General features: G+C 40.1%; 3 protein-coding genes across 12 annotated transcripts; all 3 read right to left on the reverse strand.

Moving 5' to 3' along the window:
- Positions 1-2,273: 2,273 nt before the first annotated feature.
- tbxtb (T-box transcription factor Tb) lies at positions 2,274-5,763 on the reverse strand. 3 transcript variants are annotated; one of them, XM_063874346.1, is made up of 8 exons: positions 5,564-5,763; positions 5,207-5,471; positions 4,952-5,086; positions 4,731-4,792; positions 4,548-4,606; positions 4,244-4,420; positions 3,798-3,930; positions 2,274-3,122 (listed from the first exon to the last, which is right to left on the reverse strand). In XM_063874346.1, exons 1-8 carry the CDS (start codon positions 5,761-5,763, stop codon positions 2,852-2,854), a joined length of 1,302 nt encoding a protein of 433 aa, XP_063730416.1. In that variant the 3' UTR covers positions 2,274-2,851. The 3 variants fall into 3 exon arrangements, with proteins under 3 accessions (XP_063730416.1, XP_063730418.1, XP_063730415.1); XM_063874348.1 differs by having other exon boundaries at positions 4,244-4,417; positions 4,548-4,609; XM_063874345.1 differs by having other exon boundaries at positions 4,548-4,609.
- A 24-nt stretch (positions 5,764-5,787) lies between these two features.
- On the reverse strand, positions 5,788-18,392 carry si:ch211-130h14.4 (uncharacterized). Of its 8 annotated transcripts, none has more exons than XM_063874356.1 (13): positions 18,323-18,392; positions 15,289-15,390; positions 14,895-15,050; positions 12,747-12,827; positions 12,486-12,624; positions 12,287-12,401; positions 9,557-9,653; positions 7,766-7,837; positions 7,562-7,665; positions 7,321-7,381; positions 6,919-7,058; positions 6,733-6,835; positions 5,788-6,647 (listed from the first exon to the last, which is right to left on the reverse strand). In XM_063874356.1, exons 2-13 carry the CDS (start codon positions 15,385-15,387, stop codon positions 6,609-6,611), a joined length of 1,206 nt encoding a protein of 401 aa, XP_063730426.1. In that variant the 5' UTR covers positions 15,388-15,390; positions 18,323-18,392; the 3' UTR covers positions 5,788-6,608. The 8 variants fall into 8 exon arrangements, with proteins under 8 accessions (XP_063730426.1, XP_063730420.1, XP_063730419.1 ...); XM_063874350.1 differs by lacking the exon at positions 18,323-18,392 and adding an exon at positions 17,145-17,996 and having other exon boundaries at positions 12,486-12,609; positions 15,289-15,393; XM_063874349.1 differs by lacking the exon at positions 18,323-18,392 and adding an exon at positions 17,145-17,186 and having other exon boundaries at positions 15,289-15,393.
- On the reverse strand, positions 18,225-20,419 carry prr18 (proline rich 18). The gene has a single exon (XM_063874359.1). The coding sequence runs from the start codon at positions 19,642-19,644 to the stop codon at positions 18,877-18,879; it is 768 nt and encodes a 255-aa protein (XP_063730429.1). The 5' UTR covers positions 19,645-20,419; the 3' UTR covers positions 18,225-18,876.
- Positions 20,420-21,374: the final 955 nt, after the last annotated feature.

The following is a 21,374-nucleotide window of genomic DNA, read 5'->3' on the forward strand; positions in this document are numbered from 1 at the left end:
TCTCTCGTATGCTGATTTATTTATGAATACTCCCGGATCGGGGGATCATATTCCATTTACTACATCTGGTTTAGATTTCCAGTACAGCACCTACCCACAAATGTGTCACTTGGATGTCAGTTTTGAAATTCAAAAGCTGTTTCCTTTTTTGTGCGTCTATATGCGCCCATCCTCGGGTTTCTTGCAAAGAGCTACAGTTGCATTCATGCCAATGACGCTTGTATTTCGTGGTATTTTCTGAAGGCAAACACTCCTCTCTCTCGCTCTCTCTCTCGCTCTCTCTCTCTCTCTCTCTCTCTCTCTCTCTCTCTCTCTCTGAATCTCCCCCTCCCATCCCTTTTTCACTGCAGCTACTGACGTCAAGACATGCTTGCGTCAATGCTCCCTGCTTTGACAGAGAGCTTTTTTTCACTGGGACCATAATGGGATTATTAGGTTTAGAGAAATACCCTGCTTTCATGGCTTTATTTATTTATTTATTATTTAAATGTCCCATGATCTTTTTCTGCTAGACGCATTATTTCTTATATAGTGAACAAATGAAATAGGATATTTAATTGGCTCATGAGCAAAACACAAGGACAAAAGGGTTCAATAACATTCCACAATATGATGATGAGGCTTTTTCCTTCAATTAATTTGCAATAGTTTATAACAGAAATTCACCTAAACCTTTACCTTTAAGAACATACTGTATTTGAATAAATCATCAAGACAAATAATATTTACGGACATGAATCTGCACACCCTTTTTGGGGATTAACTTGTCTGTTTTGATTGATTTGATAAAGATATGTAATAATACTCGCTATCTCTACACACAGACAGCCACACATGCAATATTATACGCACACATTAACTGCACAGACTTTTCGCTAGTGTATTGACATCGAGATGCAGTTGTGTATTAAATTGAACGGATTAGATGTCTCTTCCTTCCTGTCAGTCTGTGGCTGCTGCTTGTACAAGGAGGGATTTCATGATGTCCTTTTTTCACTGACCTTGATCTTCTTGGCTGGCTGGACTTCAGCCATAATGGTTTTTTCTTTACATTTTCTCAGCTTTTTTCTATTTGCGTCACTTTTTTCCTCAATATAAAAAAGAATACATGACTGCAGTGCTATTTACTGATCTACATGGTTTTGGTACAAGTGTTGGAGAAATATGCCATAAAGATGTTGGCTCTCTCTAAAAAAAACCCACAAAAAATACATTTGAAAACCTCGACAGTAATGCCTGTTTCCAGACATCATGACAGTTGCTCAAAATTATACAAAAACCCTGTTATGAGCAGCACTATTTTCTTTCTACCAAACTACACCTACCAACTTTATCACGACTTGACCTTTACCACCTCAGGCTGTTCAATATGATAAATGATATAAGTGTATCTCTACAAATGAACTGTACCCGATCATCACCGCTTGAGGTCATCTAAGGTCGACCATCAGCAACATTATAGAGAGACACATGAATATCTCCTAGGTGATGACGCTCCTGTGACAAGTCTGTGGAGACAAAACAATGGTTAAACCAGAGTAAAGATACTGGTATTTTGCTAATAAGACAATTAGCTGTAAAGCTTACATGTTCTTTACAGGCTCCACAGGATTGCAGATGGATCGGCCGACTTTACTCTCTTCAAACGGATGTAGCAAGCTTATTTCTTAAGCTAGATTAAAGATACTGATATCATATGAAACTATGAAATCCAAGGAATGCACTGCCATCAGTCATGTGATGATAGCTTGTCGTGAAGTTTGACCGCTGAATAACAGTCCAAAGTTTGGCGGATTTCTGTGAAAACTCAACTTTTAGACCAGCTCCCTTAACATGAGTGACTGGCTTCAGAAATAAGCAGAATCCTGTGCGTCTTACAGAAAACAGCCTTACTTTGGAACGTTATTTAGTGCACTTTTAGACAAGCTAGCATGACCATTTTGAAATCAAAGATTCCTTAGATAACGTTTAAGGTAATTTCAGTGAATTTTAACTTAAAAGAAATATGCCTCATCTTTGGAAGATTATTCACCGCACTTCTAGACAAAATATTCTGAAAATTTATTAATTGGATTAGTTTTATAATATATAAGGATCATCTTCTGGCTTAAGTCATTAGTTTAGTTGGAGGACAGTTTATTATTCAACAAATCATCTGCTTTGGACACAACCCTGAACTGAACACAACTGAAGACAAAGAGGACAGGTCCAAGGTAAATGAATGTGGATAACTTAAACAACAACATAAAGAGCAGTGTATTGTGCAGGGACTTTTTTTAATGATCTGCAAAGTTGTGTATCGTCTGCATAGCAGAATATTAACATTGATCACTTTTTCATTTCATTTTTAAAATAACCTGGAACATAATATCTCAAACAGCGTCATTGTGATACAGAGAGCATAAGTTATCTGTTATATTGTACAACTCAATTATTTTAATCATTTACACTATAAACAATGTTAAAAATCATCCAACATTTTCATCTTTATGCTTTCTGCTGTGAATATCATGGAGTTATGCTTAATATAAGCAGTTTAAAAATTGATTTTTGTCCACAAAGATTTAAAAAGATGGTGGTTCCGGCTATGCCAAACAAAAACAATAACAAAATTTCTGGGAAAACAAATAAAAATGAAAACAATATATGTTAAACAAAAAGCCAGCTCACTTTTAAAGGGTTACTTTAAGAACTCAAAGTCTCTCTTACCAATTATGGATTAATTGAAGTGTCCCAAAATTGAAAACAGTCTCTTGCCAATTGATTTGGGAACAAAGACTTATTTCCTGCTTTAAAGTTAAAGCCTACCAAGCATCCTGCAGATATCACTTCATGACAAATGAAACCTTCATCAGAGGGACGGAGGTGTCACAGGAGTCCAGGCTGAAGGTAGCCGTCCATGTGGAGAGGTATCGTATTGAGCTGTGTCGTGCAGCTCTGTGGCTGGGCCGTTGTCGTACATAGGAGAGCCAGAGGAGGGCACTGTGACTGAGTGAGACACGCCGGGGTAGTGGCTGCTGGATCCACGGAGGAACTGCGAGCTCAGGCTGTTGTTCATCCCCCCACTCTGGGACACGGGGGTCAGGGGCGGGTTACTCACAGACCACAGGCTGGTGTACTGACTGCACATAGACATGGACAGAAAACTTGTTACAAGGATGTTTTAGAAGTGATACTAATTGCAAAAGTTAAAAAATGGTCGCGTTTTCCAATTGTAAGCTATAGTATTGAGTGAAATTGTATTGCTAGATGAGGTAAAGCCATTGTTCCATAAAACGAAACGAAGAGACAACATGGAAAACTAAAGTGAAGAAAAAATGTATGATATTCTTTGTAGTGTCTCTTCTTCATATTATTTTCACAAGTAATATAATAGAATAGAATATTGAAAGGTGTACCAAACATCCATCTTCTTTATGCAGAAATGTGTTTCTTACTCAACTTGGCTTAAAAGAAAAAATGCATACAATTACAGTACTGAAATAATCATTTGTTTCCAGCAACATCTCACACATAAGAAGCTTTATTTTGTTTCTAACAATCTTTTCTTCTGGCACCATAGTTATTGAGGTCACGGTTACTATGTCTTTTGTATTGTTTGTATGTCCAACCTGTACCTGTGTTACTTGATTATCCAATTTTCTTTTACCTTTGTTCAGTTGTCCTGTTAATGTTCTGCTGTGTTGTTTTAATTTAGTTATTCTCTGTGATGCATCTCCTTCTTTTTGTTTGTGACTTTTATCATTATGTGTCTAGCTTGTGCAAAAAAAGAAATAATGAAGAGGAACTACACAAACCTTGAGTTGGTACCGGAAGTGGAATTGTGGGTCATGGGCATCATGCTGGAGTGTGTTGGCAACTGCAGACCGGACCAGTTTTCATGGGTTGAGAGCATCGACAGACAGGCGGGCGAGTTATCAGAGTAACCAACTAAAACACAAAAACAGGCATCATAAATTTAATTAAATCCACTAAATCTGTTGTTTTTTCGGTATGATTCAGGATTTCCTGACCCTATGATATCAGTATGGCAGTGAAAGGTGTGAATATTGCCTCCAAACATTCCTTGTCTGAAGCCAAACCATTTACAGCTCTGTGGCTCCACTCACACAAAAGCCAGAGGAATGCAAAACATCCTGCGGTCAGCAACATTTGTTTGCGTTTCTTGTTAATAGCAGGGGAAGAAGTGGTGTAATTCCTGGATGTTGTGTGATAGTAAAAGGTAGAAGCGAGAAACACTCACTGGGAGAGTTGGTACGATGGGCATAGGGACTGCTGTAGGGGGCCGAGCGGTGGTTCCTCAGGGTGGAGTATCGCTCACAGCCGTGGGATGGTGAGAGAGAGATGGGACTCCCAAACTGGCTGTGAGGACTGGCAGGAGGGCAGAGAGAGTTTGTGCCTGGTATATACCAACCACCTACTGGCTCCACAGATGAGAAGAAACAATATGAAATATATGAAAACCATGTAGATTGAATATACAAAAAGTTTGACATGAAATGATATATATAGTATATATATATAAAAATCTTTTATAAAATACTCACACTGAGAGTAAGTGGACTGCTGGTTTTCATTGGAATCTTCTCTGATGTCTTTGTGATCACTTCTTGAAAAAATGAAATGATTGATGATGATGTTTTCAACAGAATGTTGAAACTTTTTAAATTCAAATTCCAAAATGTAAAGCCACAAATAAAACGTTAAACGTTAAAAATGTGTATTCTTACCTCTCCTTTGCATCTAGGAAGGCCTTGGCAAAAGGGTTGTGCTTTATTTTAAGAGCAGTCACCTAATGTCAAAACATAAAAAATAAAAAAAAGGTTTGCTTATACCTTAAGTAAAAGGGCCTTTTTTACGCACACATTTTGTGCACCTACAAGAAACATTAGTGTACGTTGTTTTACATAATATAATTGTACATTGTGTTTTTGATTTAAAAATGACCCACCTCTTCGTTTTGGTATGCCGTTACTGCAATGAACTGCGTCTCTGGGAAAGCGTGGCTCGTGATCATTCTCCTCGGGCCTCCAACCCGCACTATATGGATGCGTGGCTCGTACTTGTGTAAGGAATTCAACATTATCTGGAAAACCACAGAACATGGTTATCGTTTTTTACATTTATTTTAAAAGTACATTTTAGGGAAAACAATTTGCTTTGTATCTGAAGAAAAACAAAGTACAACATTGAAAATTCTTCTTACCTGACCCCCTCCGTTCAATTTATTGGTGAGTTTAACTTTACTAAAAGAGACGGGTGCTTTCATCCAGTGTGCACCGAAGTTTGGAGAGTCCGGGTGGATGTACACGCAGCTGGGGGTCTGGGGTTCAGGTTTCCCCCCGGGTACCCACTCCCCGTTCACGTACTTCCACCTGTGGTTGTCCGCAGATACGAAGTCCAACAAAATTGAATACATGGCGTTCGGATCCAATCCAGACACGTTCACTTTCAGCACCGGAAACATGCGCCTTGATAAAACATGACAATTTCATTATTTTTAAAAATAGCCTAGTGTTGTTTGTTAACATTTAAACGTTTAATTTATCGCACTCAAGCTTACCTGCCATTCTTTGTAACTATCATTTCATTTACAAGTTCTTTAAATTTCTGCCAAAGCGCCTTCTCATCCAGGGACACGCTGAGTTCCTTCTCCGTGGGGTCTCCCTTCTCGCTGCCGGCCTGCAGCTCACTCTCCACGGCGCTGAGGAGGTGGTCCACCCGGGTCTGACTGGCCTTCCCGGGACACTCGCCGGAGGCCATCCTGTCCAACAGCTCCAGGGCTGAATGTATGTAATCACAGGTCTTATTTGAAAAAAACGAAATCTCTCTCCTGTTCCTGAGTCTCCACACGCAGTTATCTCAGGTCGCTGGACTTCATGGACAGCTCCCACATATATAGTGTGAAGACAGGCTCAGAATGGGTGTTTAGAGCGGACATGGTTGGCTCCTCTCCTCTTTGATCTTTGCGGGCTTACCAGGGATTGGCTGAGAGGGCCATATCATTGAGGACTACGGGATTTTGAATAAAGCAGTTTAACCTTCTTTATTACATCAACCTGTAAACATTGACACTTAGATCAAAGCCACACCTGCAGAAAGCCCAACCACTGTGTGCTGAGCTGCTCTTTGTCCCTAAAGGATCAGAACCCAGATCACTTTAAATATATAATATGTTGCTAAACCTGGAACTTTTTCAGTCCTGTGTAAGTGAGTGACAACTATGAATGAAGTATGAACAAGTCAAAGTTATTTTTGTATTCTAAATTGTGAGGGAAAAAAAAATGAAATTTACATCTTTAATAATTGTTTTTAAAAACGTTTCTCTTAAGAGAACAAATCGCCTGCAGTAAAACTTTATAATTTGAACACCAATTGTTATAACAATTTAAATAGGTTCATTACATTATAACACAACTTTTATATTTCAGGACACCCAATGAATAGGTACACTACCTTCTTTATAGAAGAAAAATCAACAATATATATATTCAAAACATTTAATTATATAGTAATCTTGTTTTTCCATATGAACTGACACAATCATATCTGTACATTTTCCCTACAGAGAGGCTGTGTTGGTTTTATCTTCAGTGATTTGTTTTTACTTAATAGTTCCTCCGTAGCTTAAATCCACAGTCAATTATCTAAAGAAAAAGAAGAAACAAAAGCAATTAAAAAAAACCAATGAAATTGTTATTCTAATTTAATTAACCTGATAAATAATTGTACCTCTACATGCTTTTGTTGACACACGTCTTCAATGGATAAGGGATCAGGTGTTTTACGGCAGCACGTTGCTCTGTCCCAAACCAAAGTCTCAAGACTTCGGTGTCTGCCAAGAAAACACACACAATTCAGGCATTTGTCTCCAACAAAGACATTAAATAAAAATGAAGGATGTTTGTTTTTATGCACCTATCTGAGGTCATTCTGCTCAGAGGCCAGGAACATGAAGGCCGGTCTTTCGGGAAACTGCTTTGCTGTTTTGGAGAGCAGAGAGGCGCCTGGTTGGTTTGGCTCGTCTTCCCTTGTTTGGAGTCAATACTTGGAAGCACCTATGAAAGAACAGAAAAAAAATCTCTCACAGATAACTCAATCCTTAATCAACTGATTTACATTCAGTCATGAGGTACTACAGTGTCATGCTCACAAATAACTAATGTATTCTGGTAAACTTATTCGGTGTGACCTGTTGCCATGGTGGCTTGGGAAGAGAAAAAACAAACGTTAAAGGCAGATATTGTCTGACAGCTACGTGTTAACTTCCATAGAGTTCTGGGGTGTAGTGTTGTGTTGTGGCTGGTTTGTGTTACTAACCAAATCTTGGTTGCCTCGCTCCTCCTGCCAGCTCAGAGAGTCTGTCTCCCTGTCCAGCAGTCTGGACCACAGTTCACAGCAAGCAGAGAAAAACAAACTCACTCAGTTTAAAAAGCAGTTAAAGGCTCCTTCAATACGCTTCTGATCCCTCCTCATCAGTGATAAAGGTTGCTAAATCTAAACTTTAAGTATCCGTGTCCTTAATTCCTTAATGTTTCTTCCTTTTTGGTAAATTACAAACCTTTGGGAGAAAGCCATGTTGGTCAAACAAAGATCATGCATGCGTCTCAGCCGTCTCAAGTAAATTTCAGCTTTCTTGCTCTTCTCAGGAATCCCAGGGATAATCTGTGATTGAGAGAAAGCACATCAGTGTTTCCCTCGGTTGTTCTGTGCTCAGCTGCCATACACTCTAACCTTAAGAAGCACATAAAAAAAAAGGACCTACCAAATCAGGCATCTTGCTCTGGAAGTTCCTAATAAAGTTAGGCTGTAGGGTTGCAAATGTTGGGGCTTTCATCTGTGGGTGGCACATATTGCATTCATCTATCATTTCCTTATCCATGAATCGTTTTGTAATTTGAAAAGAGACATCCCCTTGTATACGAGCTGAGGTAACCACGGTATAAAATTCATAGGTGTCATAGCCAGTGTCATTTCCCACAGTCCTAGTGTCCCGTTTGGCGCCTCACACTCCTCCTCCAACACCCCACGCAGCGCTAACTGTCACACTAGGCTACTTCCTGATTTTTTTTTTTGTCCTGAGCACTGTGAATTAATGTTACTGATCTATATGGTGCTCTATAGATCCCCCCCCCCCACATCCTCAAAAGGATTATATACAGGTGCAACTTAAATAAACCGCAGACAATGCAAGCAATCAAGGCTGAATTAATTCGGCTTTTCCTCTTTTTAAAGCTGAAAAGACTACTGTTTTTAATGGATTAAAGAAATCAAGATTTTTATTTATTATCAGTGTTTAAGGCATGTTTCAAGCTGATTTTCATTAATGTGATGAAGGGAAATCATTTGGCAACTTCAACTCATCAATTTCCATAATAATAACACATATCTTGATTGGGTGCAGAAAACACTTTTATTAACACATAATTATTATTATTATTATTATTATCTTATTATCACATATGGATTAAATAATTAGAGAGCAAGGCCGTATAATATAATACGATCAAACTTAAAACAAAATGTGACTTCAAATATGATCATAGAGTTGAACAACTTGACTCTCTCGTATAAGTTTAAAAATTCCCTTCAACTGCATACTATTTTTGAAGCAGTTGTTTGTGGCCTGACATCACCACAGTTCCCACTCCTACATATTGTAGGTAACCTTAAAACCTGAACCCTAGATTGTGAGCTAAGGGTGTTCCGGCCTCTCCTACAGTGGACATTTCAGCACGTAGCCGCGGTGAGTTAATGCTCCTGCATGCCTGCTGGCTTTCACCAGTCCTGTCTGACCACTGTTTGCCTTCGCCTGCTCTCCTTCCAGCCAGGCTCATCCTCTGTTTGCTCAGGCCCGTTTTGACACAGAAGTGAGAGAAAAATGAGTCCTGCATGCTTGTCCATATATGCTCGTCTCAGCACCTGAGCATAACCTCGTTTCTAATGTTCTCACTTTTTGGAGTCTTTTTTCCAGCCTCTCTCCTGATCTCTAATATCACTGTATAGTTTAAAATATTATAGGCATGGTGCACCTTTTCTGTGACACAAGCTAGAATTATATTCTGATGAAGCACAAAGACAGGAAACATAATAAACACCTAGCCTGGGTCATGTGGTTATACTGTCATTTTCTGCCAGCAGCATCTAAGACACCTTACTAAACAATACATTTTATGCTTCAACACAAGATATAACATGCTAGTCAGTGTGTTTTAGGAGAAGTCCTACTGGTAGGTGGAATTGGTTACTTTTTGACTGGCTAAATCCCTGTGATTCCAGTCTTAATGCTAAGCTAAGATAAGCAAATGCTGGCTGTAGCTTCTCTGCAGCTTTTACTTTAAACTATTTTTGCCGGGAGTAAATAGTGTAACCGGAAAAGGAAAGCTAAGTTGGATGCAAAAAGATGAAAATGTAGCCCACAGTAATAGGTCTTTCTGTTTAGTGTATTCTTTGTGTGTTGGTTGAGGAGGCCATTGGATGATCACTGCTCCAGGTGTGTTTACCTCTCTCTGCCATAGTTAAGTGGGGTTGCTGCCCCTGTGGTTTTTACACTAACCTTGGGAAACATTTGCTCAGTTTCCTCCTTCTCCTGGCTGCCTCCAAAGATCAGCTCTGCTGGACCATCTTCTGAACCAGACTCATGCTCCAATATCCTATAGACGCAAACACACACACACACATGCAGAAATCAGCTAATTTTACAGCAGGACAAACCAAAGACTCACATGTTAATCTAAGGAATAATGAAAAAATGTGTTGAAACATTTTGTATTCTGGTCAATTTGCTTACAGCTGGGATGTGTGACCTGTACACAAAATGTATATTCCTAATGGTCTGCTACTTAGCCATAGTGTGGTGCAGCTCACACCCAAAAACACTGCGCACTCGGGTGACAACACACTTTGTCTGCTGGGTGCAAACTGGCTTCAGGGAGGACTCCTGAGCAAGGCATCGTTTACTCACAGTACAGTGCAGCAGGTAACAGATCTATACAAACCCTGAGGTGGGTGGAGGAATGAGGATGTGGACCTGTGCACTCATATGTGTACAATATTAGCGATGACATGTTGAATGCCTACAATGCAGTAACCTAAATGATAACTCATTAAAAAGGTTGACTATAATGATCCTACAAATTTAGACGCAACTAGACGAGCCCAGACTTCTGTGCATTTTCCACTCGCAGTCAACTATAGTAATAGACATGGTATGTTCTGGTCAATTTAATTTTGTAGGCCTGTAATGCATACTTGTGAAATTCAACATGTTGAAGAGACCATGACCAGATGGCCACAAAGATAGCAAACTGTCCAATAAATCATAACAGCTAATAATAAGAATATAAATAGTAACCAACGCAGGACAGATTGGATGAATTGTCACAAAGATAAAAAAAGGATTTTGCCGACTCCATATTTTTTCTTCAACTCTAATTGCTTTTATTTGGGGTATTTCTTATGGATGTGGGGAATGTGCCTATAGCACAGTCAGGTTGGGGGGCGCAGGGAGGGCTGCTGTCTCACCATGTTTGTCTGTGGTGTGGTGAGATTTCACACTGATGGAGGACTTGTCAGCGCCTTCACTCGCCTTCTTACCAACAGTCTAATGTCCCAAAGCCAATGTGCTGTTTGACGGTGACAGCCTCTTGCTAACATCATACATGCTCATACTAAACAGGGTTGAGCCCTAATTAACAACAAAGGTGATGGTGGCCGACACTGTTCTGTTATACATTCACAACATGTAAACACAAGGGACACTGAGGCGGTTATGAGCAGGTGCATACATGTAAAGTCGATCCGAACAACACATCTTTAGATTTAAAGCAAACACACTTGTAGATTATAATATGTAAAATGTGTAGTTAAAACTATCAGCACCCATGTTAATCCCATGCTTTTGTGTTGTGAAAAAAAGGTACAAGAGCAGAGGGAAGGAGAAAAAAAGCATTTGAGAGTTTTCCGGAATAAATCAATCAAAGTGCTTCGAATTCCATACATTTTGCCCATCACCACTTTAAAAACTTTTAAACAGAAAATACGTCAGAAGAGGCAATTTACCTACAGTTACTGAGATAAGTGGAAATAACGGTTCAAATGGACGTGCTGAAAGAAACGCAGGTTTCATCGCCACAGTGTCATACTAAGAGTTACTGCTAAGTGATGTTTAGGGTTAGGCTGCTACAAAAGCAGAAGACTGAAGTTCAAGTTGTAATGTTGATTAATGTTCAACGATAAATTGAGTGGGAAGTGTCAATTGAAGTAAAAGTCCTGAAATAAACTAATTCAGCTGTATACACTAAAATATGATGTCAGTTTAAGTCTTGATTAAGAATAAACAAAACCTCCAGAGTTCTCTCTTAAAACTGAAGCTATAGATGATTCTTAATACCAGTATAATGCTTGTATAACTAGCGATGAATGGAACCACAATACAACTCAAAGTCTTAAAGGCTCTCCCTGCCACTTTTTGCTAAATGGAGTGCTGTTTGCCTGGAAGCCCATAAAGCTTTAAATGAGTAGGAACTTTTCAAACAGTTCAACATCTGCTCGCAGGGCTGGCATAAGGTGACACCCCTGGCCCAATTGCTATAGCTCTTTTGTAGCAGACATAATTATGACATTTTACCCTGGACAATGTTTGTGGAAGTTAAAGTGACCGACCGAGAAGGCGAGTCTCCACAACAGCAGGGTCAGATTGTGTTTGGTCATCTCACTTCTACGTGAGTAATCAGCTTTCTCCTCCGGGAGGGTCCATGCTAAACAAGCCTCCGGTGGAGTCCCTGTTTGTTCTTAAAGGCAGAGCAAACAGAGATCCAGAAAGCTCACAGTTTAGGACCAGAAGCGTCTACAGCCGGCCGGCCCCTTACCAACACCAGCTGTATCTTTTAACCATGTACCCTGAGTCAGAAATAAACAAGACTTGTACTAGAGAAACATTTTGTAACTCAAACCCCATAAAATCTCAACCTGTTGACTTTCTGAATTATAATGGTTTGTTAAAGAAACTATTTATTTATTTTAATTTGCAAGTTTTAAAGGTGATGGTAGCTCTATTTTGTCACATTTGGAAAAAGCAAGCCTTGCTGTTTTCCCGTTTGCAGTATTTTTGCTAAGCTAAGCTAAATGGTTTAGCTATAGCTTCATTTTTAACGGACAAGTGGTCTTAATCTACTGGTCCAATTATCATGGAGAAAGGAAAAAAGCTTACATCTCTAAACAAATATATGTATTTGCCTGAAATGATTTCACAGGTCTATTAAATAAAGTCACCACTACTTATTACAGTGTAGGTATTCTCCTCCTGGAGTGCCCTTCATGTCCTTTATCTTCAGCGGTGCAGGGATGTTTTTCTGATTTCTTGTCAGTCATAAAACCAGCTGCAGGTCTGCTTTCCAACACTGTAACATCAACACACATAATGAAATCTACTGATTTTCTCCAACAGATAAAGTGAAAGTTTTAATATAAAACTGTTTCTTAACTCCTTTTCTTGACATCTTCCAGACTTTTATACAGCTGTGCGGGGTGACGGTTATATGTGATACCCCTATAAAAGTCCTCCAAGTCGTGGTGGGTTCTCAAATGTCCACGCTCAGCTAACTGCCTCTGGAGGTCAAAGATCTCAGAAAAGAAATTGTGAAGGAAAATTTGAAGAATGTCACGGAAAGGGATTACACATAAATCAAAGGCAGAGCTGGATTGAAGTCAGGTGGTATACTTTTGCTGCTGGGTGAAAAACCTACCAGGCAATAGTTGGTTTTAGGGAGGGGCTTCAGGTATGAGTCATTGTGCAGCAGTTTGGAGAAGGACAACTTCTTTTGTTTCTGAGTGAAGAAGAGAAGAGGAGGCAGACAGACAGTCAGAGACAGTGAGTTGTGGGAATAGAGATTTAAAGCAAGCCTCCCTTGTTTTGGGGCTGGGAAACAGAGTACACAAAACAAATGAGAAGTAAACACACAGCCACAGGAAGCCATTAACAACCGCAAGGACCAATTAGGCCCCAGCAGGTGTTCTTGACTTGCTCTGCTTTGGTCCTGCCTCACCTCTGTGTCTGTGACCGAGCCTCTCGATCCGAGCCGAGGAAACAACGGGCAGTTTCATTTGCTCTGCAATTTAAAGCAAAGGAATCCTACTGGAGGGCCTCTATAATCCTTTATTGTGCTCTCTTTGTCTTCCCCTACCAAGTGCAAGTCATTAGAGAGGACAATTACATCCTCCTGAAGGAGCTCAGCTTTTACAGGAGGGGAAGATAACACAGGATCTCTCTCATGACAGACCCCCTCTTTGCATGCCCTCTGTAAAGCTTATTGCTCTTTTCACACCCTGTCAGAGATGAGACAGTCAAAATCAAAGTCAATCCCAGCAACTACGACAGGAGGAGAATTATAAACAAGAACAGGAAACTAAATTTGTATTTGTGGGTTTATAAACAACTTAATAGCTAGTGAAATGTTAACATTATTTAAACTTTATTACTGATACCACTGAATTCGTAGCATTGACATGTTTTACTTTTAAAGACATCTTTCCGAAGTTGTGGTTTCAATTCCAAACTTTTACCTTTTCAGAGGGGTACGTGTGCAACAACATTTAGTACTTTCTAGGGTTCATGAATTTAGACAGAAAATATAAGCATCCTGTGTTCAAAAGGTGACATTTAAAGCGACTGTAATAGATAGATAATAGAGTGAAAACAATGTGCAAGGGTCAGCAGAATAAAATAAATGTTTCAATATTAAAACTTAGTGGTGTTTAATGTCAATATTAATGATTCATTATTTTTTAAGACTGAAATTATTATGGCCTTTCTCTGCTTTCATGATGCTCCAAAAGCACTGAGATAAACGACTTGCAAATTATTATTATGTTATCTCTTGCAAGTTAACACTTTAATTAATAATATGAATAGTTGCTACAATAGTTCCATTCATCAAAGTGTTAGCCTGCTACACTGTGCCCACAGTATACGGTGCAGGACCTAAAGGCTCTCAGGATTAAGTTGTAAACTGCAATGGTTTTAATGTTATGCATGTCACTTGAGGAGAGAAAGTGAAGGTGTCGCAGTCAAAACAGGGATGCTTTGATTTGGGTGGTTGTGTATTTGAGCTCAGACAAAGTGCGGTGCTGTGGTAGGCTAATTACAGCCTGTAGGTCAAATCAGGCCCTCAGGAAATACACATGGCCAGCTAAAGAAATGTGCTCTGACCCTTGAAAAAAAAAAACAACCTTTCCTCCTGAATATGCAAATGTAGGGAACCAACAATCACCATCTTTGACACTGCTGTCACATACTCTCCTTTTTCTGCTACTTTGTTTGATATTTATATATTGCAGTGCATCACAGTGTGTAGATGTAGCGAGTAGTGCCACCCCTTGTTACAACCTAACCCTGGACAACAGATAAAAATCATTAGCTAACTCTGGCATTTACATCGAGGACGAAACTGATGTGTAGAATAATGTGCGCTGTCTCTGGTTCATTTTTAAAAAGTTACAAAATTAAGTTATGCTGGGTTTTTTTGTATTCTGCTTACTTTATTGATTGATGTTGACCTGCATCTTGTAGGTGAACCTTTTTGAAATCTTAACATTAAAAATAATCCCAAATTGGGATCAATAAAGTACTCATCTATCTATCCATCTATTAGATTCCTTATTGTGTTATAATTTTCTTAGTGAAGGATTCACACGCTAGACATGTGTAATGAAACTACCCCACATATTCAGACACAAAATCTGAACGTGAAACAGTTCAACATAGCCAGGACAGCCACGATTTTCAATATATTAAAGAACATAATCTTTACTATAAATACAAGACATGGTTTTTATGATAATTCAAGACTCAAATAAAGCACCTAGTTTTGTAATACTTGGATGTGAAGTTTTACCTTCCGAGGCTCACTCTCTGACTTGGTTCTGGCTGCCTCCTCTCTCTGCTGCAGCAGTAATCTCTGGGAGTGGACCTTGTCTGTGAGCAGGGCAGCATAGCGGCGACAGAGAGCATCTCTGAGGCGGTGCATGTTCCTGTAGGCCTCTAGATGGCGCTAGAGGATCGACAAGATAGGGAAGGACACAAACTGAGAGGAAGTGAGCTAAAAGGGAGCAGCACCTAAATATGGAGGCACTACTGTGCTTCAGTATCATTGGGAGATGAAGAAACTATTAATTATGTGTCAAAGAACATGTTTTTCACGTCTGCCTTATCTGCTGAGAACTGGCAGCAAAATGTGCTTAATGACTACATAAGTGTCACAAACATTTTATCCTACAGTATTTATCAACCTTTTCGAGCTGAGCCTGATGCCTGGCCTTGGCCTCTTGGTCCGAGTCTGGACTTCTATCGTGCATTGCCTTTCTCCTCCAGGGCTTGGCTTTCTCCATCCCCTGCTTATCCACAGTGAAACCCAATTTAGATGCTGTGGGAGTGAATCAGTCAGCTTGCTTGAAGATTAAGAAATAAGAATGCATTTTTGAAATCCCCCTCGTCTGCCAAGAGCAACCTCCCACACACACACACACACACACACACACACACACACACACACACACACACACACACACACACACACACACACACACACACACACACACACACACACACACACACACACACACACACACACACACACACACACACACACACACACACACACACACACACACACACACACACACACACACACACCAGCCTGACATTGTGTTCGTGCAAGATCCAGCTAAAAAAATAAATACGCAGGAGGAATATGCCCACCTCCTCTCCCACAAAGCTCTTACCTTATTTCCGGCATGTCTCTAGAAACCTATTTTGTAGGGCTGTCCCTTAGCATATCATTGGTGTTCTGTTTAATCTGGATGAAGACTGATACCCAACCGATGTTGCAGAGGAAGGTTTTAGTGACCGATTTCAACTTACATATTTTAAGGCAAGAGATAACTTGTCCCAGCGAAGTACGAGAAAATTCAAGATGCAAAGGAATGCAAAATGGCATGGATCCAAAGAAAGCAAGGCTAATGGGAGTAATATGCGAAAGCAGATTAGCTGCATAACATGGAGCTCCATGCTCTTTTCTTATTACCCTTAAACGAAGAATAAAACATGCTTGAGCTTTAAGAGGAGAACTGCACTCTGTGATCGAAGTGTTATCTCTGAGGTCGCCCTGTATCTGGGAAAAGCCTTGTTCTTAACAGGCTGCCACTGAATGAGCACATTACTGAAGTTTATGGGCTGAGTCTGTGCAGGAAGTGTCTGCTTTGTCTTTTCTCACAAAAGCTGCTGGAAACGCAGGGATTTATCAGTTCCGTTGCCACAGTAATACTGTTGTGGCAGAGCAAAGGGACCTGCAGTGCTGTGTGCAAAGTGTCAGTGACAGGGTGGAGGCAGCATCCATCTGCGCTCCCTGTCACTATAAATAAGAGGAGCATAATGCACACTCTGCTAGACTGCTATGATGATACTGCAGTGAGGTGGACAGAAGCCTCTTTTTACTTTGGTAGAGACATTGCAGGAGAACACTTCAGATGCTGCAGGTGTAAACAGATGCAGATTGTGATGAAAAGAAGTGTGAAGACCTTGGAAGAAAGTGTTTCCACCTGTAACCAAGTCAACCGTCTCAACCTGCTTCTTTAATTTCTACTTTTCCCTGTTGAACGCAAGTATTTCAGCAACTTCAGACACAATAATGCAGCTCTCACCCCCAGAACAGACATGAATAGCTCGGCTTGAGGCACACACACCAGACAGCAATGAATACCAGAGAGAGGCACATAAACAAGGGCACAATTGAAATGACACAATAGAGAGGGATTACACAACCTTTGGACACCGAGTCAGTAGATAATATTATCACGGGAGAGGCGGACGGGTCTTGGTACACACTGCCCTGGTTCAGCCATGATCTCAGACTGTGACATGCAACAATTAAACCACTTTGTGATACTGAATGTGAACATCTATTCAGGACAAGATGCTTTATTCTGGCAGCTTGTTTTTCACTCACATGTGAAATCTGTAATGTCATGTGCTGGAACACAATGAAAAGACACACAACTAACTCTGGTGGTCCATTAATGTTTAAAATGTCAATTACCAAGTTAATAAAATCAAAACTCAGTGCTGATAAGTGGATTATTTAAAATACCTTTCCGACACCAACAGGAAATAAGTGTGCATTCGAAATAGAAGGCTGAAGTCTTGGTTGATGAAGGTCCTTGCACCCAGGTTGCATGGCAAATCTATTGATGATACCTTTAGAAATAAGATTCTTGGAATCAAATTCCAAAACGATGTTAAACAGCAATGTAACAAGAGCATCAAAGTCTTTTTTCAAGAACAGCTTACCAGTTGTCGGCGTGTGGGCTTTTCTTGTAATGTCTTAGAGGTTACACTCCTCCGTACAATTTGGGGCTTTAAGGTGGACCACAAACTTTGGTCACCAAGTTACAAAGAACAATGGTAAAGCCTTATTGCAGAGAGCCTTCACTCTGTACACACAACCACACACATTTTAAATATGTTTGTGACGCTGCATGAAGATTTCATTTGATCCAAAGCTGGCAAGTGATCAAGGTGTACTTTAAATTTCCATTTAATGATCAATACAATAGACCGCCTAAGAGAATCAACAAAGAAGCCAAAGGTGGCTTAATTTTTCATTAACTCTGGTTTATTTAGTTTTCTTGCCAACAAAACAGGACTTGTTTGTCTTTAAAGCCTTTAATTGATTTGGGACCAGCTGTTTCTCCCTGAGCAGTACACAAAGTTTAATACCTCCTATAGAACTAAAACATAGATCTTGTAGCTCAGACACAAGTGTAGGATTATGCCATCAGTTCAAACTGGGAACACCTTTGCTTCAAACTATATAGTTGTGGCACTTGGGGTGAACTTGTCTCCCAGATATTTGGCACCAACATTATTTATGTCTACTGCATTGTTTTGTTTACCACACAAAGGTAAAGCAAACTGTAGGTAATTTCCTGAAGGGATCATGTACCTGGGCCCCACTGGACAGCCCGCCTAACAGGAAATCTAAGAAGCTTACATCACTAATGCCCAAATGGCCTCAGGTAGCAACAGTGGCAACAAAAGAGCCTTTAACATACTGGGAACTGGCCAGCAGTGTCAAAGAAATCTGAGTGACTGGAAATCAGCAAAATGTAAGGTAATTATCCAACACAATCAGCTTTTAAAACATTCTAAGGGGTCAGACACACTTGCATAATTTAAAAAAGACATTTTTTACTTCAAAAGGCATAAAATCATCAGCTGAGAAAACATTTGACAGTACAAATATTTAGTAAATATTAAATACTGTACATCGATGATAAATCCATACAAAGGATAGAACCCTCTGTGATTAGAGGACAAATAAACAGTCCAGTTTGGTTTCAGCAGCAGGCGCGTATAAAGCGGTTGTTGACAGCGTTTTGTTCACACACACACAAAGGAACCGTTCCGGGTCCCTTTACGCAAACCCCTCTGCCAATCCACTGGCACCCCACTGAAAACAAAACCATGTGCAAAGAATGAGGATATTAAGGTATTCAGTTCAAACTTTAACAAACATCGGCCAGGCTTTAAAATTCAAAGCAACATCCCATAAGAAGCACTGTTGGCTACAGCGCCACAAGCTGCAATTTAAAACCATTTTTTTTTAAATGTCCCATTTCCAAATTAATTACTTTTCTATGTGAATTTCGTGTAATAAGTGTCATTCTTGGTGACATACGGAGTTGATTTCTCCCCTCATTTGAATACGTTGAATTTACATAACTCAAATGTAAGATACCATTGCAGCAAGCCTACATCGGTGCACACTTTTCATGAGTCCATCATCTCTACAGTAAAAGAAAAAGTTCAAAAGTCATGTGTCAGCATCCTTTAAGGTGCGGAAGTGCAGAAAGTTTGTCGACCTTTCCCAAAGCAGCAGCATTCTCGACTCCTCTGAGCCACTCTTTACATTTCCTCACAACAGTCTCGTCCACGTCTCCGTCCTCGTCTTCATACTCCACATCGTCGTACTTGTACTGATCATTCAAAAGCGATATCTTAACGATGGCGGTGATGTCCTGCTCTGCGCTTTCCGCTTTGGCCACAGGAGCGCTGCCCTTATTGGACGATCCGTGCGCCTTTTTGGAAGGAAATACTCGCCGGTGTCGAAAGTCTGCGGAGGCGCAACACTTCTGCTGCTTTGCCATCATTTGCTTTTCTAAATTTCGTTTCTGGATGACAAGAATGGCTTCAGGGGTGAGACTGAGGGTAAACTGGATCTCCTTCTTCCCTTCGTCTTTGCCGTGGAGGTGTCTGGCGGAGTCCATGGAGCTGGAGCGCCTGACTCCTTCAGAGTCCTGAGGTTTGGGTACCGACAGCCAGGAGCTTTTTCCCTGGATCTCCTGACCGCCACTTGACTTTTGAGTAGGGCTTTTACTCTTCTCTCGATGGACTTTACGGCCCAAATTTCTTAAATTCGCGGTTGTCCAAGAAGAGGATTGCTTCTCCTTATCCGACCCCGCTTTTTCGCCGCCGGATTTGCTGGTAAGCTCAGTGTGAGCAGGCACTCCGGTGGATTTCTTTTTCCCGAATAGATCCCTGCCAGGAGAGGAGATCCGCTGGTGGAGGCTGATGGGCGGAAAAGGCATTATTGCGGCTGGAAGTGATCAAGATACAAAAACGTACAAATGTACAAAGTGCAGAAGATGATGAAGCCCTGCGCAAAGCGACGAGCGGCGCTTCTCTGCGGGCATTATCCAGCAGGGAGGCGGAGAGAGCTGCAGTGCACCTGTTGTCCACACTGACCGGAGTTCAACTGATGAACACACTCAGGCCTGGCTGCTTTATGGTGGAGATGGCATGAAGGCGTGGTCAGGAGAAGCACCAAACAAAGCCAGGAAAAATCTGTGGTGATGTCATTTCATCATTTCCAATAACTTCCTGAAGCAATGAAAGACATCAACCTCATGTTTTTCTCACAGCGCCACTCTGCTGTATTACAGTCAAATTGATTAGAAGATAATTAACCTCAATGAATATGAAATATCTTCAAATAATTATGCTATTCAAAGTGAGAGGATTGATATATTCTGATCCAAGTGTCCTTAGCTCGAGCGTTTGTCTTTTCTTAAACTGACTCATATTTTGCCCATTTTTACTAAATACATTACAACTTTAAAACAGAGAAATTAATTGGAAATAAAAAGACCTGTAACTGTAAAGACCACCAGATTCTGTACATGTATATGTATGGTCATAAAGATACCTTTTGGTCCTTGGTGCTGTCAGATAACCCTGTCTGTCCTTGAACAAACAAAATATGTCACTGGCACAATCCTCTCTCAGTCAATATAGTCTCAAATATCAATTACCTGATGTATATAGATGATCTGTTGTGGTTCTTCCAGCCATGCAGCCTATGAAAGAAATCCGGTGTAAAACGCAAATAGTCCACGATATTGATTTCTTCCCTTTCTCCCGTTATCTGCATTTTATGTAGACAGTACCTCAATCGATACAATGAGGTTTGGTTCCCTCCGTGTAGAGTTTAAGAGAAAATCAATAACTCCATTTAGTCTTTATTTTTTTACTGTTTATTTGAAATTGCCTGAGGATGTTGAGATTTAACAGTTCATGAAACATTTACCATTCATTATTTAATTGCTCCATGATAACCATGTACAAATTAGGAATTTAAGTGAATAGTTGAATTGATTTTAAAACAGGAAATAACATTTGGCATGTGTAACATTGGGCCCATGGTGGTTCATACTGTCAAAGGAAACTTTGGATATTTTCAATCAAATATAAACGCCAACAGTCCACTGATTCACTTGAATAAAAAAATAAAAATAGAAAGGAGTGTTACTTATTCTTTTTCACATGATGCTCTGGATTATTTATCTGAAGGGAGAGATTTGTTTTGTTTCATCCGTTGTTGTGCGTGGGATCCCGCTGCTCTCTGACATAACAATGGATTAGATGTTATAAAAAAGAAAACGGTTGGGAGACTGCAACAGATTGAAGAGGTCAGGGGTACATTCTCTCTAACCTTAAAATTTCAGCGTAATCAAAAAATAGCGGGATCAAAAAACAACCACGCTCCCTTCGCTCGACAAAATGATTCTATCCCTCAGATTAATTGCTCAAGGATTTGCTCGGTCTGTGCCAAGTTAGTTGAACAAGTATTACTGCGGGGAGATTTTGTCCATGCTAATCCACCACATTATACACGCTTCTAATTAAACTATGTGGGGGCAGCACAAGAGAAAATGCAATGTAGTTCCTTATTTGCGTGAAGCAAAAAGAAACCTAGAGGCATGTTTGGTAAACCTTGAGCCATTCTTGCTGCTTATACACAGGGAAACACGGTGCTCTT

This window comes from Eleginops maclovinus, chromosome 22 (assembly GCF_036324505.1).
Source record: "Eleginops maclovinus isolate JMC-PN-2008 ecotype Puerto Natales chromosome 22, JC_Emac_rtc_rv5, whole genome shotgun sequence".
NCBI classification, from domain to species: domain Eukaryota; kingdom Metazoa; phylum Chordata; class Actinopteri; order Perciformes; family Eleginopidae; genus Eleginops; species Eleginops maclovinus.